The sequence below is a fragment of the Scleropages formosus genome, chromosome 14 (genome assembly GCF_900964775.1).
Source record: "Scleropages formosus chromosome 14, fSclFor1.1, whole genome shotgun sequence".
NCBI lineage: Eukaryota > Metazoa > Chordata > Actinopteri > Osteoglossiformes > Osteoglossidae > Scleropages > Scleropages formosus.
Window position 1 is genome coordinate 4,686,595 of NC_041819.1, and position 18,736 is coordinate 4,705,330.

Genomic DNA, 18,736 nt, shown 5'->3' on the forward strand with positions numbered 1-18,736 from the left:
GAATGTAATATGCCCTAGGTTGCCTGTATGCAGCTCATCAATGCCCTTGTTACATCGCCTGACGAGTTGGACTTCAGGCTGCACATCAGAAATGAATTTATGCGGTGTGGTCTGAAAGAGATATTGCCGGTAAGTGTCCTGTAGACTCTCTCTATTAATATTTAAATGAGTCCTCCACTTGAGAGAAATATTTTAACATGCCTCTCACAATGATTCATAAATCCAGGAGGAGAGGTCACATGTCTGAATCAATACTTACAACAAAGAAAAACTGTTCACTGAAAACAGAAATAGAATGCAACCAACAGAATGAATAATTAAATAACTCAAATATTTTACTGAGTTTTAGGGCAAAGAGGATGGAGTGATTTGTGGCTGGTTGATTATTTGTTATTCAAAACAGAAGCTGGCCTTTGGGTTTAAAACCAGACAGAAGTGCAGAACGGAAAAGGAAATTCGTTTGACTTTAGTGACTGCTTTTTAAAAAAAAAAAAAAAAAAGAAAAAATCTATTCAAAGTCTTGAATGCTCTCTATCCAATTTTATTTTCACTCTTGTAGCATCTGAATGATGTCAGAAATGAAGCTCTGGACATTCAGCTCAAGGTGTTTGAGGAGCACAAAGAGGAAGACATGATTGAGTTTTCCCATCGGCTGGAGGACATAAAGACCGAACTGGAATATCCTTCTTCCCCTCCACCTCTCCAACCACTCCAGCTTCAGCTGGGAGACCATTTATATAAAATATAAATGCCAGAAGTTATGCATTTGACAGGTTTCTCTCAGTTCAGTACATTTCTGTGATTTCTACTTGAATAAGTTTATAGTCCTGTCATCAGCACTCATTTTAATTACATATGAAAACTAACTGATTGTGATGAAGATTGCAGCTCACATTTAGTAACCTTCTGTCTATTCCCTTCTGTCTTCCTTAACATGACTTACTGATATTGGAGATGTTTTTAACATAGTTCACGGTATGGTGAAGGACACAAGTTCAGAAGGTTATTTTCTCTCCATTCTGCAACATCTGATGCTCATCAGAAATGATTATTTTGTTAGGTAAGTGCGTGACTTTTTGAGGTTTTGCTATGGGTGTGTGAGCATCAGCTTGTAGATTGCATTGACACAAGTGAGTATTCCCTAATTTGTTTTGAGATTGCAGTTATTATATGCAGTCTGTCTTGTCTACTCTGAACCATACTGTGTCAGAAATTAACTGTTTGGCTCTCCTTAAAATCTCCTGGTGACATTGAGAAACAAAGGGAATCCAGCTGCTTTAATCTTTCCACTGTGTAGCACACTGTTGGATGAGGTGCTTTCAAAGACCTTTTTTAAGTTTAGTCTTCCACAGTTGGGTACAAGTTAAATGTGAAATCAGTCACAAAATGATCAGCAGAATTACAGACCGGTCTGAAATCATTTGAGTCTCCGAGTTTGCCGAAAAATAGCAGTCCCAGTTTATGTACATAACTAAATCATGCAGTGCTCTGTGTATTCAGTACCCACACACACACATTGACTGAAACTACTTGTCCCGAACGGGGTCACCGCGAGCTGGAGCCTAACCTGGCAACACAGGGCATATGGCTAGAGGGGGAGGAGAGGAGACCCACCCAGGTCGGGATGCCAGTCCATCGCAGGGCACCCCAAGCGGGACTCAAACCCTACACTCATCACAGAGCAGGCACAGGCCAAACCCGCTGCGCCACTGCACCCCCCTCTTGTTTTCAGTACCTATATTTTGAAATGAATGAATAAATACTTACATAATACACAAAGTGGCTACCGGATCTACTTGACATTAGTCTGAGGTCAGTTCTGTAAAGTCATTTGTATATCAGTTTGTTGTATCTCAGTGTCTGGTTATGTGAGGTAAATTTCCACTATTTGGCTATTTTATAGCTATTTGTCAGTCGTGAAGTATAACTTTACGGTTTCTTGTTCAAAGATTTAAACATATTTAATTAGCATTTTCCTTACTTTTCTGCTAATGAAAAATCTGGAAAGTCATTTCTTTCCAGGTCAGCTGTTTTGAAAAGCACTGTGACACACTAGATTAATTGACTGCTGTGTTAATTTGTCACTAATTTCTTTCAGGCCTCAGTACTTCAAGATTATAGAGGAGTGTGTCTCTCAAATTGTGTTGCATCGCAGTGGCACAGATCCTGACTTCAGCTACCGCAAACGTCTCGATGTGGACTTCACTCACCTCATCGGTGAGGTCTATGTCTTCCTCTGTGAATCCATGATTTTGGTCACGTGAATGTGAGTATTTGCTGGATGACCTGGGAGAGACTGACCATGTCTAACATTTGTTTGCAGATGCGTGCGTCGATAAATCACGGGCAGACGAATATGAGCAGAGGGTCTCAGAACTGACACAAAAGGCAGGTGCCCCCACCTTAGCCTTTCACCTTTGTTTCTTCATGGGCGACTCGGTGGCACAGCACATAGTGCTTCTGTCACAGCACCTGTGTGATGGGAGAGGACATGGGTTCAATCCCCACTTAGTCTATGTTGAGTTTGCATGATCCCCCCCGTGTCTGTGGGTTTCCTCCCACAGTCTAAAGACATGCCGTTCAGGTAGACTGGTAACTCTGTCATCCTTGGTGTGTGTGTGAGTGGCAGTGTGTTCCACTGATGTTTGGATGAGTGACCCATTGTAAGTAGTGTATCTAGCAGTGTAAGTCACCTTAGGTGAATAAGGTGTGTGGGCTGATAGTGTTTGTTGGAAGTCGATTCCTGATCACCTTCCTACATTTTTTAAAAATTTAAGGTGTACAAACATTTTCGTACAATGCAGGAATAGTGGCTATGTAAAGGCTTATCTAGGCATCAATTAAAAAAAAAAAAAAATCTTGTTGAGTGATGTTCATTGAAAGGAGATTTCTATACACTTAACACTAGTAATTAATAGAATTCACAAAATATGGCTGTAGGTAAAAACTAATTCTTATGCAAAAAATTTACTTTTCTCTTATGCTTGGCTGAGCAATGGAAGACATTCTTTTGTGATACTGAAAACCATGATCAGAGACATGTAACTTTCATGTAACTGCCTGGTATATGTTACTTTGCTTTTAAAATATTTCTACCGTGAATGTGATAGAGGGAAAAATGTGATTCATTTTTGCCTGCAAGGGAAGACCAAAGTTGCCAAACATAAAATTCTCTGAATGGATTTAAAAACTGGATTCCATGTAGAATTCCCTAACATTTTTTCTGATGGACACATGCTTGATGTGTATATGTGGGGTAGCGGAGCATGAGATTTCTAAGGTGGGGAGCTAAACAGAGGACACCACTGTCTTACACGGTCTCTTAAGCAGAGTTAGGTTATGGAGATTCTACATCTATCTTGTCTACATTACTATTAAAGTTTGTAACACACACACACACACACACACACGTCATCTGAAACCGATTGTCCCATACGGGGTCGCGGGGAGCCGGATCCTATCCCGGCAACACAGGGCGAAAGGCTGGAGGGGGAGGGGACACACCCAGGATGGGATGCCAGTCCGCCACAAGGCACCCCAAGCAGAACTCAAACCCCAGACCCACCGGAGAGCAGGAGCTGGTCCAAACCACTGCACTGACCCCCAAGGTTGTAACACTAATAATCGTAAAAACAGTTATTTTTCCACAGTTTAGTCGGTGTGCCCAAGTATAAATGCTGTAGAACTTTTTTTGAGCCTATTTGCAGTTGGGCATTTTCAAATTTTGGTTTTTCTCTCTCTTTGCCTTAAGGTCACTAAAATGATTTTGCGTTTCAGTTTGATGAAGAGTACTTGTGCAGACAAGAGGCCCAAGCCCAACTGCTGAAGAAGGATGAGAGAATCAGTGAGCTGCAAGCTGAATTACAGGCTTTTAGGTCACAGGTAAATTTTTTTTCCTCTAAATAAGTTAGTACTAACTTTAGGAAACTTAAATGTTTTAATTAAAAGATGGGATACTTCAGATCTAGTAATTATGTTGATATGGCAGCCAGTTAGAACCATGTATTTTACCTCTGGTATCTGCTAATAATAGTATTTGCTTTTCTTCTTTAAAAATCACTAAGATCAAGTTAACTGCAAACAATAAATAAAGTATTTGAAGTGATAACATGATGGTGTTTTACCAGATATTTCCCCACAGCTGACATGTAAAGCATTCTTGCCTTAGCACTGATGGGTCCAGTAGCCGCTGTGGTTTCTAAGTTGACAGTCATCTTATCTGTCCCACAATGCGCTTTATGAAAGGCAACATTATCCATCTGTTCCGTATTTAGTGGTCTTAATTATGGAATGGAATTTCTATTAAATTTAATTATTCAGCGGACACCTTTTTCCAAATCAAAAAACGATTTTTGTTTGACTTCTTAAGATTTAGTCATTTATACAGCTGTGTAATTTTTGCTGAAGCGATTGAGGGTAAGTAGGTGTCGCAAATGAAACTCTTCAGGTGAGATTGAAACCTGCAACTTCTGAGCCCCAAAGCAGCTCTCGAACCACTTTGCTGCCTACCTACTGGTGTTTGTTGTTACATCGGTATATTTGGCCTCATCTTTTTTGTAAACTTTGAAAACTGTGGAAAATACACTGGTTGAAACAGCAGATGGGGTAATCTTGCAGACTTTATTATTTTGAATTATCCTCTGTAGCCATACTCATGCAGAGTGGATTTCACTGATATAATATGTCTTTGGTTTGTTAAATATAAAAAAGAGTATATTATTGGCAGATATGTTAGATACTTTGTGTTTCTTTGTTGAATGATGAGTGAAACTATAAGGAGCATATCATAGCTTTCTTATGAACATGAGAGTGCTTTACATTCCTGGACTGGCCTTGCAAACATCACCGTTGTAAATTCAGTGCAGGTTTTATACCTCAAGAGGCAGTGGCTGCAAAGAGACCATGACTGACCTTTTGTGAGTCTTTAATCTAAAACTGTTGCACAGATCAATAAACCATTTGCTTTGTACTACACAATTTACGGAGCTTTGTTGCCCTGGTTACAACATTTGATTTTACCTTTGAAAAAATAAAATCGAGTCAAAACTGCCATTAGGAGTCTTCATGAGCCCAGTGGCTGGATAGTGAGCTGTCTTTTTGAGCTGCTATTAGAGAAGTGCCATTGCACAACAGAAGTGTTAATCCAGTGATTGTATCCTTGCTTCAGCCAACAAGGAAAATGTTCATTGAACAGTTTTGAAGGCTTCTAGGAACAAGGATATCCCATGTTTAATTTCCAATTAATTATGGGGTGAAATGAAAAAGTGACCCGTTCAGTCTGAGTGCTGGTGTACGATATGAGCACCCTGCAGAAGCATTTTGTTCTGTGTCCAGCTTTTGCCAGGTCTTGCATGAATATACGGCCTTTATTCTCCAGCAGCTTGATTTCAGAAGTAAACATTCGTGTGAAGTGACAAGAGGCAGGCTTTTTCCTTCTGACTGCTCTGGAGAGTGCACTCTCTCGCTCAGGGCACAGCGACAGCTCAAGGTTAAATCACACATGAGTTATGACAACGGCTCCTGTGACTCCGACTGTCTCCGCCATGCGTGACCTGAAAGCACTCCACGCAGTGGGCGGGTTGCTGCCATCGACGACGTGGGCCGTGCGCCTGCCGATTTGCACTCTTTTTTTGAGAAGATGTGACCTGGCTCGCCGCTTGCGTCCCACCGGAGACCATTCGTCATCACCTCCGCTCACAGGATCCTTGTTTGTGACAGGGCAGACTTATCAGCTGCAGTCTGTCACTCTCCACATGCAGCATGAGCAAGTTCCGTTGCAAACGCTCAGAGCTCTGCTTCATAGAAGCAGTGTGTTTGTACTGTGGCGCTTGTTATATGTGTTGTTACACTCCACACACCCTTCAAGTCAACAACTTGCCAGTGGAATATCTTGGGCACTGAAATGTTTTTCCTTCCCTTCAGTTCCACTTTGCTTTATCATTTGCATTGGTTCTTGATCATCCCATACAGCTGGGAAAATGAAGTCATTTGTGAAGCTGTTTTCTTGAACAGGATCGAGGTATTCTGTAAGGGGATTTTTATAGTAGATATTGAACTTAGTTCACTTCTGTCAGACAAACACATTTGATTGATTAATTCAAAGTAGTTAACTTCTTCATGCAGCTGTTAACTTCATGCAACTTCCCATGCAGACCTCTGGGGAGGAAGAGTGGAGAAAAATAGGCAGCCTTCTCTTCCAGCATTCTGACTGTTACCACTTCTATCGAAGCAACATGAGTGAAGACTGCTTTGTATGGGGGTCTTTCTTGTGCACAACTCTAAAATGAATTTTTACCCATGATCTCTAGAGCAGAAACTCTTAATGTAAGTAGACTGCTCAATACATGCTTACAACTGTGCCTTTATGTGGTCTTTCAATTTAACCTCCAACCGCCAGTGTACCAGCTGTTTTCCTGCTGTTTGGTAATGAAATTCATGAGGATCAGCAAAGTTCCTCCTTAAGAGGCTTATCTTCATTGATGGGCTTGTAGGTGTACCCTCAGATGTACTCTCAGCAATTCCTCTTTGCTGTTTGCAGTTTGGAGCCATACCTGTTGGGACCACTGCTGTCCATTCAGTTTCGGCCTTCGCATCGGCTCCTCCGCCACCCCCGCCCCTTCCCTCTGGTATGGGCGGAGCTGTGCCCCCTCCGCCCCCTCCACCCCCTCCTCTCCCTGGGTGCAACCCCACCAGTTCGTCCCTCCATCCACCCACGGTGCCTCCCCCCTTCGGCATACCTCCTCCCCCTCCTGGGTTTGGAGGGATGCTGTCTTCCCCACCTCACCATTTACTGCCTTTTGGCTTGAGGGCAAAGAAAGAATTCAAGCCTGAAGTCTCCATGAAGCGCTTCAACTGGTCAAAGGTAAGATTTAGTTTCCCCACCTTCATGTAAGGAATAAACATTAATATCAGTTAAAAACACAATCGATATACATTTTAACATGGTCCAACATACAAAATACATATGGGTTGGAGACCTCAGTGGATTTTTTTTAAACCTTATTTTACATTCTTGATTTCTCAATGTTCCTATCAGTTTTATCTCAAATTTATTGTACCTTTTTTCTTTTTTTTTTTTTTTTTTTTTTTAAATATAATCAGTTTTCTCTTGTTTGCTGTAGTACTGCTGCAATGTAGTTAGGCAAAATTATAAAGGCATATTGGTACTCTGCAGTGTAATAGTTAGAGCCTCTGCCTTTGGACGTAGTTTTTGAAAACAAGCTAATTAACGATCAAACTGAACATTGTGCACCAGCAAACAGGAGGAGGAAAAAGAATATAAAGATCTTATAAAGCCTGCTATTTTAGGCTTTCTATCACTTTAGAAAACCTACATCAAATTTTGACAGTTACAGTAACAAAAAGTGTTAGAAATAATGGACCAGTGTTTTTTCCATTGAAGAATAGAAGTTAAACATTTCAAAGAATGCATTCACTACCAGTTATTCATTGTTCTTTAACTCTTGCAGAAATGAATGAGTAACAAAAGTATTACATGTGCTGGAGATGTCAAAATCACACACTGATTTAGAATCTGAATTACTAAGCACACACACACACACACCCCCCCCCCCCCCCCCCCCAAAAAAAAAAAAGTCAGTTTTCTGAAAGTTGTGTGTAAGGTCAAATGCTATCAGATTTTTTAGGTAGAGAAAAGGTATGCGATAATCCAATATTCGTGTGATATTGTGCTCAACTTACTGAAACACAGATAATGAAAAAATCTGAATAGTCACTGGAATACACACACACACTTTCTGAACCGCTTCTCCCATACGGGGTCACGGGGAACCGGAGCCTACCCGGCAACACAGGGCGTAATGCCGGAGGGGGAGGGGGCACACCCAGGACAGGACGCCAGTCCGTCGCAAGGCGCCCAAAGCGGGACTCGAACCCCAGACCCACTGGATAGCAGGACCCGGTCCAACCCACTGCGCCCCCTTGTCACTGGAATAGATACAATAAATCTAAAACCCCATTCTGGAAGATTTCTGGTGCCACGATTATGTGATCTATGCTTTAACTTACATTTCATCAGTTTTGTGTAGGTTGTTCTATTGTACCTTTTTATGTCTGGATATGTGAAGATTGTGGTTATATTTGTGTTAGTATTTTTTCCTGAATTTACTCTGCTGTGTTCTTCAAACAAACCTGAAATTCTAAGTACATGAATTACAAATAAGTGGGGATGTACCAGTTAAAATACAAGGTACGAGGTATGATTTCCCAGTTTGTACCCTCATTTGAACATGTGAAGGGGTGAGTGGTACAAAGAGGACCAAAATAAACCAAAAAAGTACCTGCAATATAATGTTTGTCGTCTTGCACCTGTTCAGCAGCACTATGGTCTCCAGTGTGTCTGCTTATTTGGTTCTTTTAAGCAAATCACTGGTCTTATTTCAGTTTTTCTTGTGTGTCCCTCGCACTCATCTTGTTCACTTTTTTGATCCTTCCCTTTCTACCTCTTTTGTGTTTGCAGATCCGACCACAGGAGATGTCGGAGAACTGTTTTTGGGTGAAGGCAAACGAAGAAAAGTATGAAATTCCGGATGTGCTTGCAAAGCTCGCCGATACCTTTGGTTCCCAGAAACTAGGTGAGGCCTCTCTTTGATTTAACAGTTCTGTACAACAGTACCGGTGTGTTCCTCTCACTGAAACCGCAGGAGAGGTGTCTTCCACCTTTTTTTTTTTTAAAAAAAAAAAAAAAAAAAAAAAAAAATCACATTTTGATTAATGACCGTGACTCAGGTCTGTCAACATGCAGATAGTGTTTTATAGATCCTGATGGATGTTTTACTATAATTGACTAAAGTTTTCTAATACTACATAAAATGCATAAGTTGAAGAAATCTTTTGTAGATGGAAGGAGCTAAAGGATCACCTTATTGTTGTTCGATCAAGATTAATAGCTGAACTTTCTTTTCATGTAGCATTTTTTATTAAACATGTTTACCACAGGCCTTTAACGTTTAACAGCCATGCTAAAGTGTTGCAGTTGCGGCTTTCGGAGTTAAGGACACGTTTAGCTCAAAGGACGAGAGAGTGACCCCAGCTGGACTCCAGTGTCAACTTTGACAGTTTGTGCTTTACCCCAGCACAGCCACTTATACCTCGGACACAGCTTGCGGCAATAGCCTCGTGGCAACCTTGTGCTCTTCTTTTGTGCTTTTTTTGTCACAATTACAAACACCCAGCAGGAGAACAGCTGTGCAGCTGTGTGTTGCCGATAGCTTATGTGGCTTTGTAGTCAAGGTACAGCGAGATTCATCTCATTCTTATATTTTGCGAAGTTCAGGTAGTTTAATAGATTGGGTCTCTGGTGATGCTGCAGTCATCTCATGATGGCAACATTAAGTTGTGATGAATCATTTAAAAGCTCTCACTGCCACAACGTTAAGGTTAAACACAGTGGAACTGGTGTAATGTCTGCCCCCCCCCCTTCTATTAGCCTTCCGATAATGATTTATTCAGGCTGCTCATGTTTTTAGTTGTGTAGTTCTGTGGCTTACTTGTTTTTAAATTATTCAGTATGGTATTACTTACCTGTCTCTACTCTGTGCAATGAAAGGATATTTAATAGTCTCAGGACTTCAGACAACATCATTGAATTATGTAGTTCAAATGTTACATGTTAATTTAGCAAGAGAAACTTAAGGCGCAAGTCTACAAATCACTGACTTTTGTGCGGTTTTCTTTTTATTTAAATTAAAACTAAGTATAACTGATTAGAATGACCATTTACACTTAAATAGCTATGCAGTTATATCACAATATTTAATTGTTAAAATGCTTATGTTATAGGCATTAAATCAACTTGCTTAATATGTGTAAAAAAAAAAAAAAAAAGTGAATAGGTGTAATTTTAAATAAATTGTAAATGTAGGCATCTAGGTATCTCTGCATTACCAACTCTAGGGAATAGATCAATACTTACTGATACTGAAGCTTCATCTTTTAGAACTTGCAGTTCTCTCTTGCTGTTGAACTTCTGGATTTGACCTTTTACAACAGAGTTGTTGCTTTTTAAATATGTATATGGCCCTGGTCTTAACATGCTGTGGTGCTGGTTTAAGAAGGTAATGTTGTTGGTTTGGAAATGGGATATTTGTTGGTTCTCTTCTCCATTTGAAAGTCTGACAGCTCCTGTGTTGCAGATTGTTGTTTTGAGACCATGCAGTTGAAACACTGATTTGAAGTATCATACTAAATCAGCAGGTGCCCTTAAAATGGTAATCCATTATTGCAGCATGGCTTTTATCATGTTTTATAGTGGAGAACACTCTAGTTTGTATTCAGGCCCCGTAATACACACCCTGCATCTCATATTGCAAGGTTGTGCACATTTGCTGTTCACTTTATGGGCTATTTTTGTAGATCCAGGTGTGACATATCTGTGTGTCTTGCAAAGTCATAATATTTTCAAAAATTTCTATTCCTTGGAGGGTCTTTGTCAAACTGTTGTCATCTCTTTGAACTACTGCTCTCATGCTCACTACGTTGTGCTTCACTGATGTTTCACTCATTAACATCAGCATAGAAATTATTCTCATTTCCCTTAAGTGGAAGGACATCTGGATTGTCATTAAACTTTAACAGAGTCTTTTTTTGTAATGAAATATTTATGGTTGCATCTAACTGGATTTTCTTCCCTCTAGACGTGGTCATGTTTCCTGTTTGTCTAAAAATTCTCGTTGCTGAGTTCAGAGATGGGGAGAATCCTCAAACTTGTGGCCAGACCAGTTTAAACTTTGCTGTAGCTTCCCCCTCCCGGTTTGTTGTTTTGAAATTTTTATTTCAGGATTTGTTCTTTGTCTCTTACTGTGTTATACCTACATTTTACTTAAAACCTACAGAATATCCTCCTCTACAGAAGGTTTTACATTTTGGCCACCTTAGTCATTTTGAATTCTTTTGGGCGCTTATTCTTAATTGATTTTTCAGCATGGTGTTTGCATAATAAAGATTTTGGTGCTATGCTGAAGTGAAGAGGGTAGGAACTGCTGTTTTGAACTCACTGTGGTGGTGTGCTATATAATTATAGGGAGAAATTGGCTTGGAAAGTAGACAGGGTACATCAAAGAACTGATCGTACAATCATGTCTGAAGAGATCAGCATCTATCTCAAAACAAATTGACACCTTTGACTCCCCACTGGAAATTAAGGATGATGCCCTTTGTGTAATACAAACACTGTATGAAACAATTTTTCCTTAAATGTAGCAAAGTCCTGAGAATCAGTCATCTTGTATTTATTAATATCAATTGATTTGTTGTAGTAATGCACCTATTGCTGTTTTCTGGCTGCATATACCAGCTAAGTTAAAATAGTTAATGCTCATGACAGTGGCAGGAAGTCTTTTGTTAAACTTAAGACACTAAGATGCCAAAATATGAACTGATTTTTGTTCCTGTACTGACTTTCATGAAGAAACTTCTCATTCAGTCAGTTTACCTGAATGAGCCACAGTAGCCTTGTTATTAAGGTGAGAGATGAACTAATGAAGACTTGAATTGCAAATAAGGGAGACGGCACACATGTGGTGAAGCCTACGGCATTGTCAACATCTGGATAGTCAAATCTGTTCTCCTCCTCACAGATGCCCAGAGTGCCACTCGGGATCTGCCACTGAAATCACGTTCTTGCAGCATTACTGGCTACTCCTTGTAAAAGTTGCTTCATTGGTTTCCTGGTAATAATGATGATAGATATACAGCTTTCAAAGTCACTGTTTTTAGAAAGTTGCACAGTTCCATCTCGAAATTAACCGCTTGTCCTCTGTAGGGTGGCAGTGGTCTAGAGCTTATTCAGGAAGCATCAAGTATGAGGCAGGGTAGACCCTGAACACGAGGTCAGTCCGTTACAGGCTAATTGGAAACAGTGATTCACATAGTCACATTGCTCAGTACTGTATGTAAAAAAATAAATTAAAAAAATAAATAAATAATAGAAAGCTCAATGCATTCCATATCATATTATTTTAAAGAATGTTTTTTGTGGACTTCATCCATTAAGAATGAGTTTACTTCTGAGCAGCTTCTTAAAAGTTTTTAAAACAAGCAAGGAATGTTGCATGGAAATTAGTGTTGATATTCTGCTCAACTGCTTTTCTTTTATGAAAGAAGTCGATATACTACCTTCTCCCGTTACAAACTTCAGAGTTACAAATTTTTCGAAATACCACTTATTCATTTTAAAAACGTCTTATGGAGTGAAACCTTTGTTTCCATGTCCTGTCATTAGTTGGTGGCAAAATGCACTTAAATGGAGCAGAAAACTGAGTCCCTCAGTTTTTCCATGTCTAAGTTTTATAAGTTATGCAGTGTGGAACATTGTGGATATTTGTATAAATGACTAGTCAAAGAATGTCTCCTAAGATCTTTTATCACCTCCACCTTCTTGGAAAAAAGTAAAGAATGAAAAATGTTTGTATTATAGTTCTATCCAAGATGGTCATGGTGTCCAACCCATAAATACACTGAGGGACAACAGTATTCTTGAGCTTTGCTTCAGCATATTTTATGAGCAAATCATGTTATGAACAGGGTGTGTGTGTGTGTGTGTGTGTGTGTGTGTGTGTGTGTTTTTAAGAACACAACAAAAGGCTAATATTTATGAATTCCTGAGATAACACAGCAGTAGTCCTGAATTCTTCTGTTATATACTCACATGTTTTTCATAGACATCCCTTTATATTTCCCTCTCTTGGTAATTAGATAATTAACTAGGATTTTTCTCGTGTCACTGTTGTGGTAACGCGATTCCAGTGTAGATGATTGCGAATGTCATCATCTTGTCCAGGGCTGCGCTGACAGTGCTCAAAGTGCCTCTGCTGCTCATTTGTTCGCCTGTTTCAGTGTTCTCCACTTCAGACCAGTGTCTGCACTCAGACTGTAGACCAGGCGCTATTAATCTCAATGAATCACTGATCCTGAGTCAGTCTGACAAACAGCTCATCAAAATTCCTGAAGGGTCATCGGTGGATTGCAGACCCTCATTAAAATGTGTCTCCTGCAGCCACGCAAGGTCCTCGCGCTGCCACAAATCTCTTTTCTTATCCATTGCTGAGAGGTGCAGCAGCCCTCAAAGCTTCCCGGGTCACTGGCGCTTAGCACCCCCCCCCTCGGTCCGATCCCCACCCCCAGCCCCACCTCCTTTCCCCTCCTCTCTATGGCTAATGAAGCCGTGCTCTTCAGAACGATCCAGTCGCTCAAATAATTACCGCTCATCGTCCCATCACATCTGTATTTTGCTCCTGTGCGTTATTTGAAAGTGTTTTTCTGGTTTTTGCTAGTTGAAAAATTGAGCTTTTTAATGAAGTTTTGAGAAGATACGGGGAAAAGAATGTGTCGACATCTTCAGAACATGCAGCTCTCCGCATAAACACGTACAGCCTTGCAGCTCATAATGGCATGCGAGACAAGATGAACAGCGCACGAACAATGAAATTGGTCTCTCCCCACCTCCTCCGCTGCTGCTGCTCAAGTGGTCACGTTTACTGTGCTTGCCATCATTCTTTTTTTTTTTTTTTTTTTTTTTGTTTCCTGTGGTTGTTAGAGGTTTCACTGCCTTGAGTAAGCTCCAAAGACATTGCTTATTTTTCTACCTCCAGTTAACCATTTTAGTGTTTCCCTGCTGAATATGTACATTTATATGTATATATTATCATGATGATAATTAAAGTTACAAATCAGGTTTTTATGCATTCTATAATACAGTAATAACAGTGGTAATACAGTGTAATGTGCAGTTTTGAACTTTCTATTTGATAGAATACATACACAAAGTGTTTTAGGCATACAGTGTCACAGAACTCCCACTAAAACAATAAATAATATTTCTAACTCTTCAGAAATAGGGGGGCAGTGACCAGATAGAATTTGCCTGCTGCCTTTGGATCCAAAAGTTGCAGGTTCGATTCCCACCTAAAGCTGGAGTACCCTTGAGCAAAATACTTACCCTAAGAATTGCTCCAGTGAAATTGCCTTTATATAAATGGGTAAATAATTGTCAGTAGCTTAACATTCTAAGCCACTTTGGGGGAGGGCGTCAGCTAAATTATGTAAACGTGTGTGAATGTACAAACTTTATATTTTACTTTCAGCACCATCTGTTGGATTGTAAAATGAAATTTGCAACTGTCTCAAGATATACATAGCAGTGTTTTAACTTGCTAACTCCACTTGAACATATTTTAAAAAATCAATTTAATACATTTTCTCAATTTTTTTACATTGTAGTTTTATGCAAAAATAATCACCCAGTTCATTAGTGTTAAGTGTATCTACATTGTTTTCAATATGTATCACTAAACAAAAATAAATAATGTCCCTACAGTCACATCAGTTCTAACTGTCATAATCCTAAAAAATGTAGTCTGGATTGATAAATCTCTGCCATTTGCCCTTTATCAGTCTGTATTTAAATAAATATATTTAAAAAAAAAAGTTTCCTAGCCATGGCGAGATGAAAGTAAGTTTATGTTATGGTCCATCTTCTCCTTATATCATGATGGCTACTCGTGTTCCAGTGGTGTTTTTGCTGTTGGCACTAAGATGCACTTCCACACTTCAAAATTATGTGTAATTGTATCAACTGCAGGCTTATTTTCGCTTGCTGGAAGTTGCTGCTGCCCTGTCCTACTTAATATCTGTCCTGCCCGGCCGGATGCGGACTGCACTGTTCAGTCTCTTTTCATTTTACCGCCTTTCAGAGGACTAATTGGCAGGGCCCAAGAAAAACAAGATAAAGGTAGAGGGTAATTAAGTTATAACTTTTAAAAATAAAAACTGTGACTCATTTGTATTGATATGTCTGTGAACATGAAGTGTTTTTTCCCTCCACATATCAGGCTGTCCTGGCTTATTTAGTGACCTGAAGGCAGGATTTCTTTACTTGTGCTCTAATTCAGAGTTGCTCAGTAAAGTCAGCCCTGTACATAGTTTCTTTAACACATTTAAGAAGTGGAGAACCTGTCAGAGCATCTCTTCTGCTACAGAAAAGCTTTGCAATTAAGTCTGCTGAACAGTTTTTGTGCTATATCAAATGTGAGATGATATACATTTTAAAACACTTGAAATTGCATACCATTTTACACTGTAAAACATTTCCTAGAAATGCTTTCATAGTTTCATTGGTGATTTTCAGACTTACGCTGCCAGCTGTACAGTTAAGTACAAGATAAATAAAAGTACAGCTCATAGTACATTGTAACTCCTACTATGCCAGGAGCTTGAATCCGAAAGAAATGATAGCTAAAAGGGATTCAGCAGCTCTGAGGGACTGTTTATTCTACCAGACTGGGGCAATACTAAGCAGTGTCAGTTTTTACATTTTGATGTCCTAAAGAGTGGTGATGGCACCGAAACTGTCCTTGTTTAAGTGTATATATAATTTGTAAAGGAAAATAAATCTGAATTCATTGCTTCATTAATTGCGGTTGCGATATTGAACCATCCATGTTTTCCTCCTTTAACTGTGGCATTTGTTTTTATAAGAAACAGTATGTGCAGCAGAGTGAAGATCACTGAGCGGAACACAAATGGGACCGGGATGTAGGTCACATGCACAGGGATTTTTCCTGCTTCGTTAGGATAGCTGGGATACCACTCATAGTTCTTTTCATGTTTACCTCCAAACTCAGTTTGACATTTTTATAATTTATAGTGTTGAATAAATCATAAAAACTAACATTTGTATTTTTTTGCCCATGATTTTCTCCTGCAGAATTAGAATTTGCTGTGAGCTGTGTTGTACTTAGGACATGACTTTTTGTTGTACATCAGAAAAAGATGTACATTGTTCTACACTAGAAAAATTTCCCACATATACGTATATTAACTAGATTTCTCTCCCATCCTATGTTTTTGAGAATTATTAAATTATTGTGCACTTTTTATTTATGCCTTCGATTTTTCTTTCTTCAAGAATACTTTAGCAGTCAAAAGGTCGAGTGACTTTGTGAAATACTTGTATGGGACAAAGTGGAGAGATTGAAGGCACCCTTTCTAGAAAGATGTAGTGGCTCATTTCCTGATCAAACTTTACTGAATGCTGAGCGTGTTCAGACTTTTGATTGGTATTTTATGTATAGTGTAGATATTCCTTCAATAATCAGCATTTTAAAATGCTCTAACTCTTTTCTCTTAACTTTATCTCCTCAGTGTGTCACTTGAAATGAGCTAGATAATGCACAAGTCTAGGATTGGAGCCCTGTGCTGTTGTATAGTTTTTTATTTTACCTTTATACACTTATGTCACAACCAAATGAGCTGCTTTTCAGAAGGCAGGCATGGAAAAGGTGCTTGATAGGTCAAAATTTGCCTTATTTGGGTCCATTAGCCGTTTTAGGATGTCCTTGTATAATTTCAGTGCAAAGAGTTAAGTCTGCATGCTGTTAAATTTGCCCTTTATTTGAAATTCCCAGCCATTCAGCAGCAGCTAATACAGTATGATTGTAGACCTAAAAAGATATTTGGCGCAGTGAAATGTGCTGTACTGCTGACATTTGCCAAGGAATTGCAGTGGCAAATTCAATGGAACCCTGAGATTTTTAAACTTGATATATTAAGCTGAAAGTTCTTACATCTGGCAGCATTGCATTAGTTGCTCAAGTTCCTGTTAAAGGAAATAAACTTAATTTTTGTCTTTATTTCATACATGGGAAAAAGACATTTAGCGTTATTAATCAGCGCTCGGAGAGTTAAATGCTGATTGATAATTCTGCATTATAATTTCAGTGTTATGTACTTCATGAGAATATTTGATTCCATTTTGGGCTATTTTGTACCTACTGTATTAAAGTGGCTCTGGCACATCATTCTTCTTACTAGTAGTGCTAAGCAAACTATGCACGCACGCACGCACGCACCTTGTCCCAAGCGGGGTCAAGGCAAACTGGAGCCTAACCCGGCAACACAGCGTGCAAGGCTGGAGGGGGAGGGGACACACCCAGGACAGGACGCCAGTTCGTCCCAGGGCACCCCAAGTGGGACTTGAACCCCAGACCAACCGGAGAGCAGGACCCGCTGCACCACTGCACCCCCCCCCACTTAAGCAAACTAGCTGAATAGTAATACAAGTCACTAAGATGACCTTTATTGAGATGACCTAATGTGATATCTTAATGTCTTTGTATCAACTGCTTGGATTATTGTTGCCATGCATGCAGTGATATTACGAGCCTTTCTTCCTGAAATGAAAGGTGAGCTCAGTAATAAGACATGCTGATTGTGGCAGTTGTCATTATGATGATGTTTAAGAAGTGTAGGAATTGTTTCTTCATTGTTTGGAAATTAGGTTTCCATTTAGTCTATTCATTAAATATTAATAATCTTACAAAATTATTTAAAAGTTAATTATGGCTCACTTAAGTACATAGAAGTCAACACTGTACGCTTTTGAATTTTTTAACAGCCTTATTCCAATAGGATTACAACTGAGCCAGATTTTAGACAGCTTAACTTGTTTTCTAAACTCCTTCCCATCATCAGATAAACCATGCTGCAACATTTAGAAATCCATATTATTTCTGTATTTAACAGCCAACAGTTAACTTGGCATAAAATTTGTCATTTAACACTACAAATTTCTAGTAAATGAAGGAAAAAAAAAATGTATTGGTTATTTTGTGCACACTGACATTTTGTCCGCCTAGTCACCAGCATAGTAGAACATTTTTATAAAAACACAAAGTAAAATTGTATCCGTTCAGTATAACTGAGTTCATTCATTATCATATATACCCAAATTATTATTTGGATATATAGACCTTGAGTGCTTATTTCACCTTGATAAAATGTGCTCTTTTGCAGCCACACACTTGTAATTGTTCATGAAAGTCAATTATGGGAGTGCTACAAAACGGTGTAGATTTACATTTATTCATTTAGCTGACGTACTACAGCTAGAGGTGAGGCTCAAACCTGCGACCATTGGGTCCAAAGGCAGTCGTATAGGCAGATTGTATAGGTTGTATGTGCATTGTGTCTGGCTGTGGCTGAGGTGTCTGACATCCCAGGACCAAAAGCTGGTGTGGTTTTTCCTCTGTCACTCAGGTTACCATTGCAGTTTGCCCTCAGTGTAAGTGTTTCAGTGATGTCTGCTGAGGGCATCACCCATGAAGAGACTGATTTTGTGGTTTATGATGAGTGCATTTTGAAACTTGGGCATCACATGATTTATGAATGTGATGCTGTGTTTTTAATAATGTGCCTTGTATTAGATGATGAAGCATTAGTGAAAAATCATAACTATTTTTGTCAGTAAGTTTTGTTGTTCTGTAGTTTTGTGTTTTGGAGTTGTAGTTTAACTCATGAGGAATTGCTGATTCCTTGCCTAATGGGGTTAACTTGTTAAGTGAAAGTGCCCAGTGGCTTATGAGGATAATAAGTTGATTTCTGGACAAAATGTCACCTGAAATGTGATCATTTGGAGAGGGAGAGAAAGGGGGGGGGGGGGGAGAACTAATTTGGAATGACAGTTAACACTAACATTTTCTAATGTTTGACAATTATTTCTAGTTTTTCTTGTAATATTATGTTTTCATTCATTTTTTTATAGCTGTGTATATCCCACATGCCTGTGGTGTGAGAAAAGGTAACCCCGGATGGAGACATTTCGAGAATGTTTCAGAAATATTTATAGTATAAATAATAAAGCAGACCAGATCACTGCCTGTGTCTTTCACTCTAGAAAACATACTTATTCTGTGCTGTTAGAGGCACTAAAGTGTTACTA

General features: G+C 39.2%; 1 protein-coding gene across 1 annotated transcript in view; it reads left to right on the forward strand.

Annotated features, from left to right (window-relative positions):
- Positions 1–18,736, forward strand: part of LOC108918293 (protein diaphanous homolog 3-like) — a 204,922-nt gene that overhangs the window by 72,745 nt on the left and 113,441 nt on the right. Inside the window, exons 9-16 of the mRNA XM_018725417.2 lie at positions 19–129; positions 560–678; positions 944–1,060; positions 2,099–2,217; positions 2,324–2,388; positions 3,778–3,882; positions 6,539–6,862; positions 8,480–8,594. Of these exons, the coding sequence (XP_018580933.2) occupies positions 19–129; positions 560–678; positions 944–1,060; positions 2,099–2,217; positions 2,324–2,388; positions 3,778–3,882; positions 6,539–6,862; positions 8,480–8,594 (1,075 nt within the window). The remainder of the gene's footprint in view (positions 1–18; positions 130–559; positions 679–943; positions 1,061–2,098; positions 2,218–2,323; positions 2,389–3,777; positions 3,883–6,538; positions 6,863–8,479; positions 8,595–18,736) is intronic.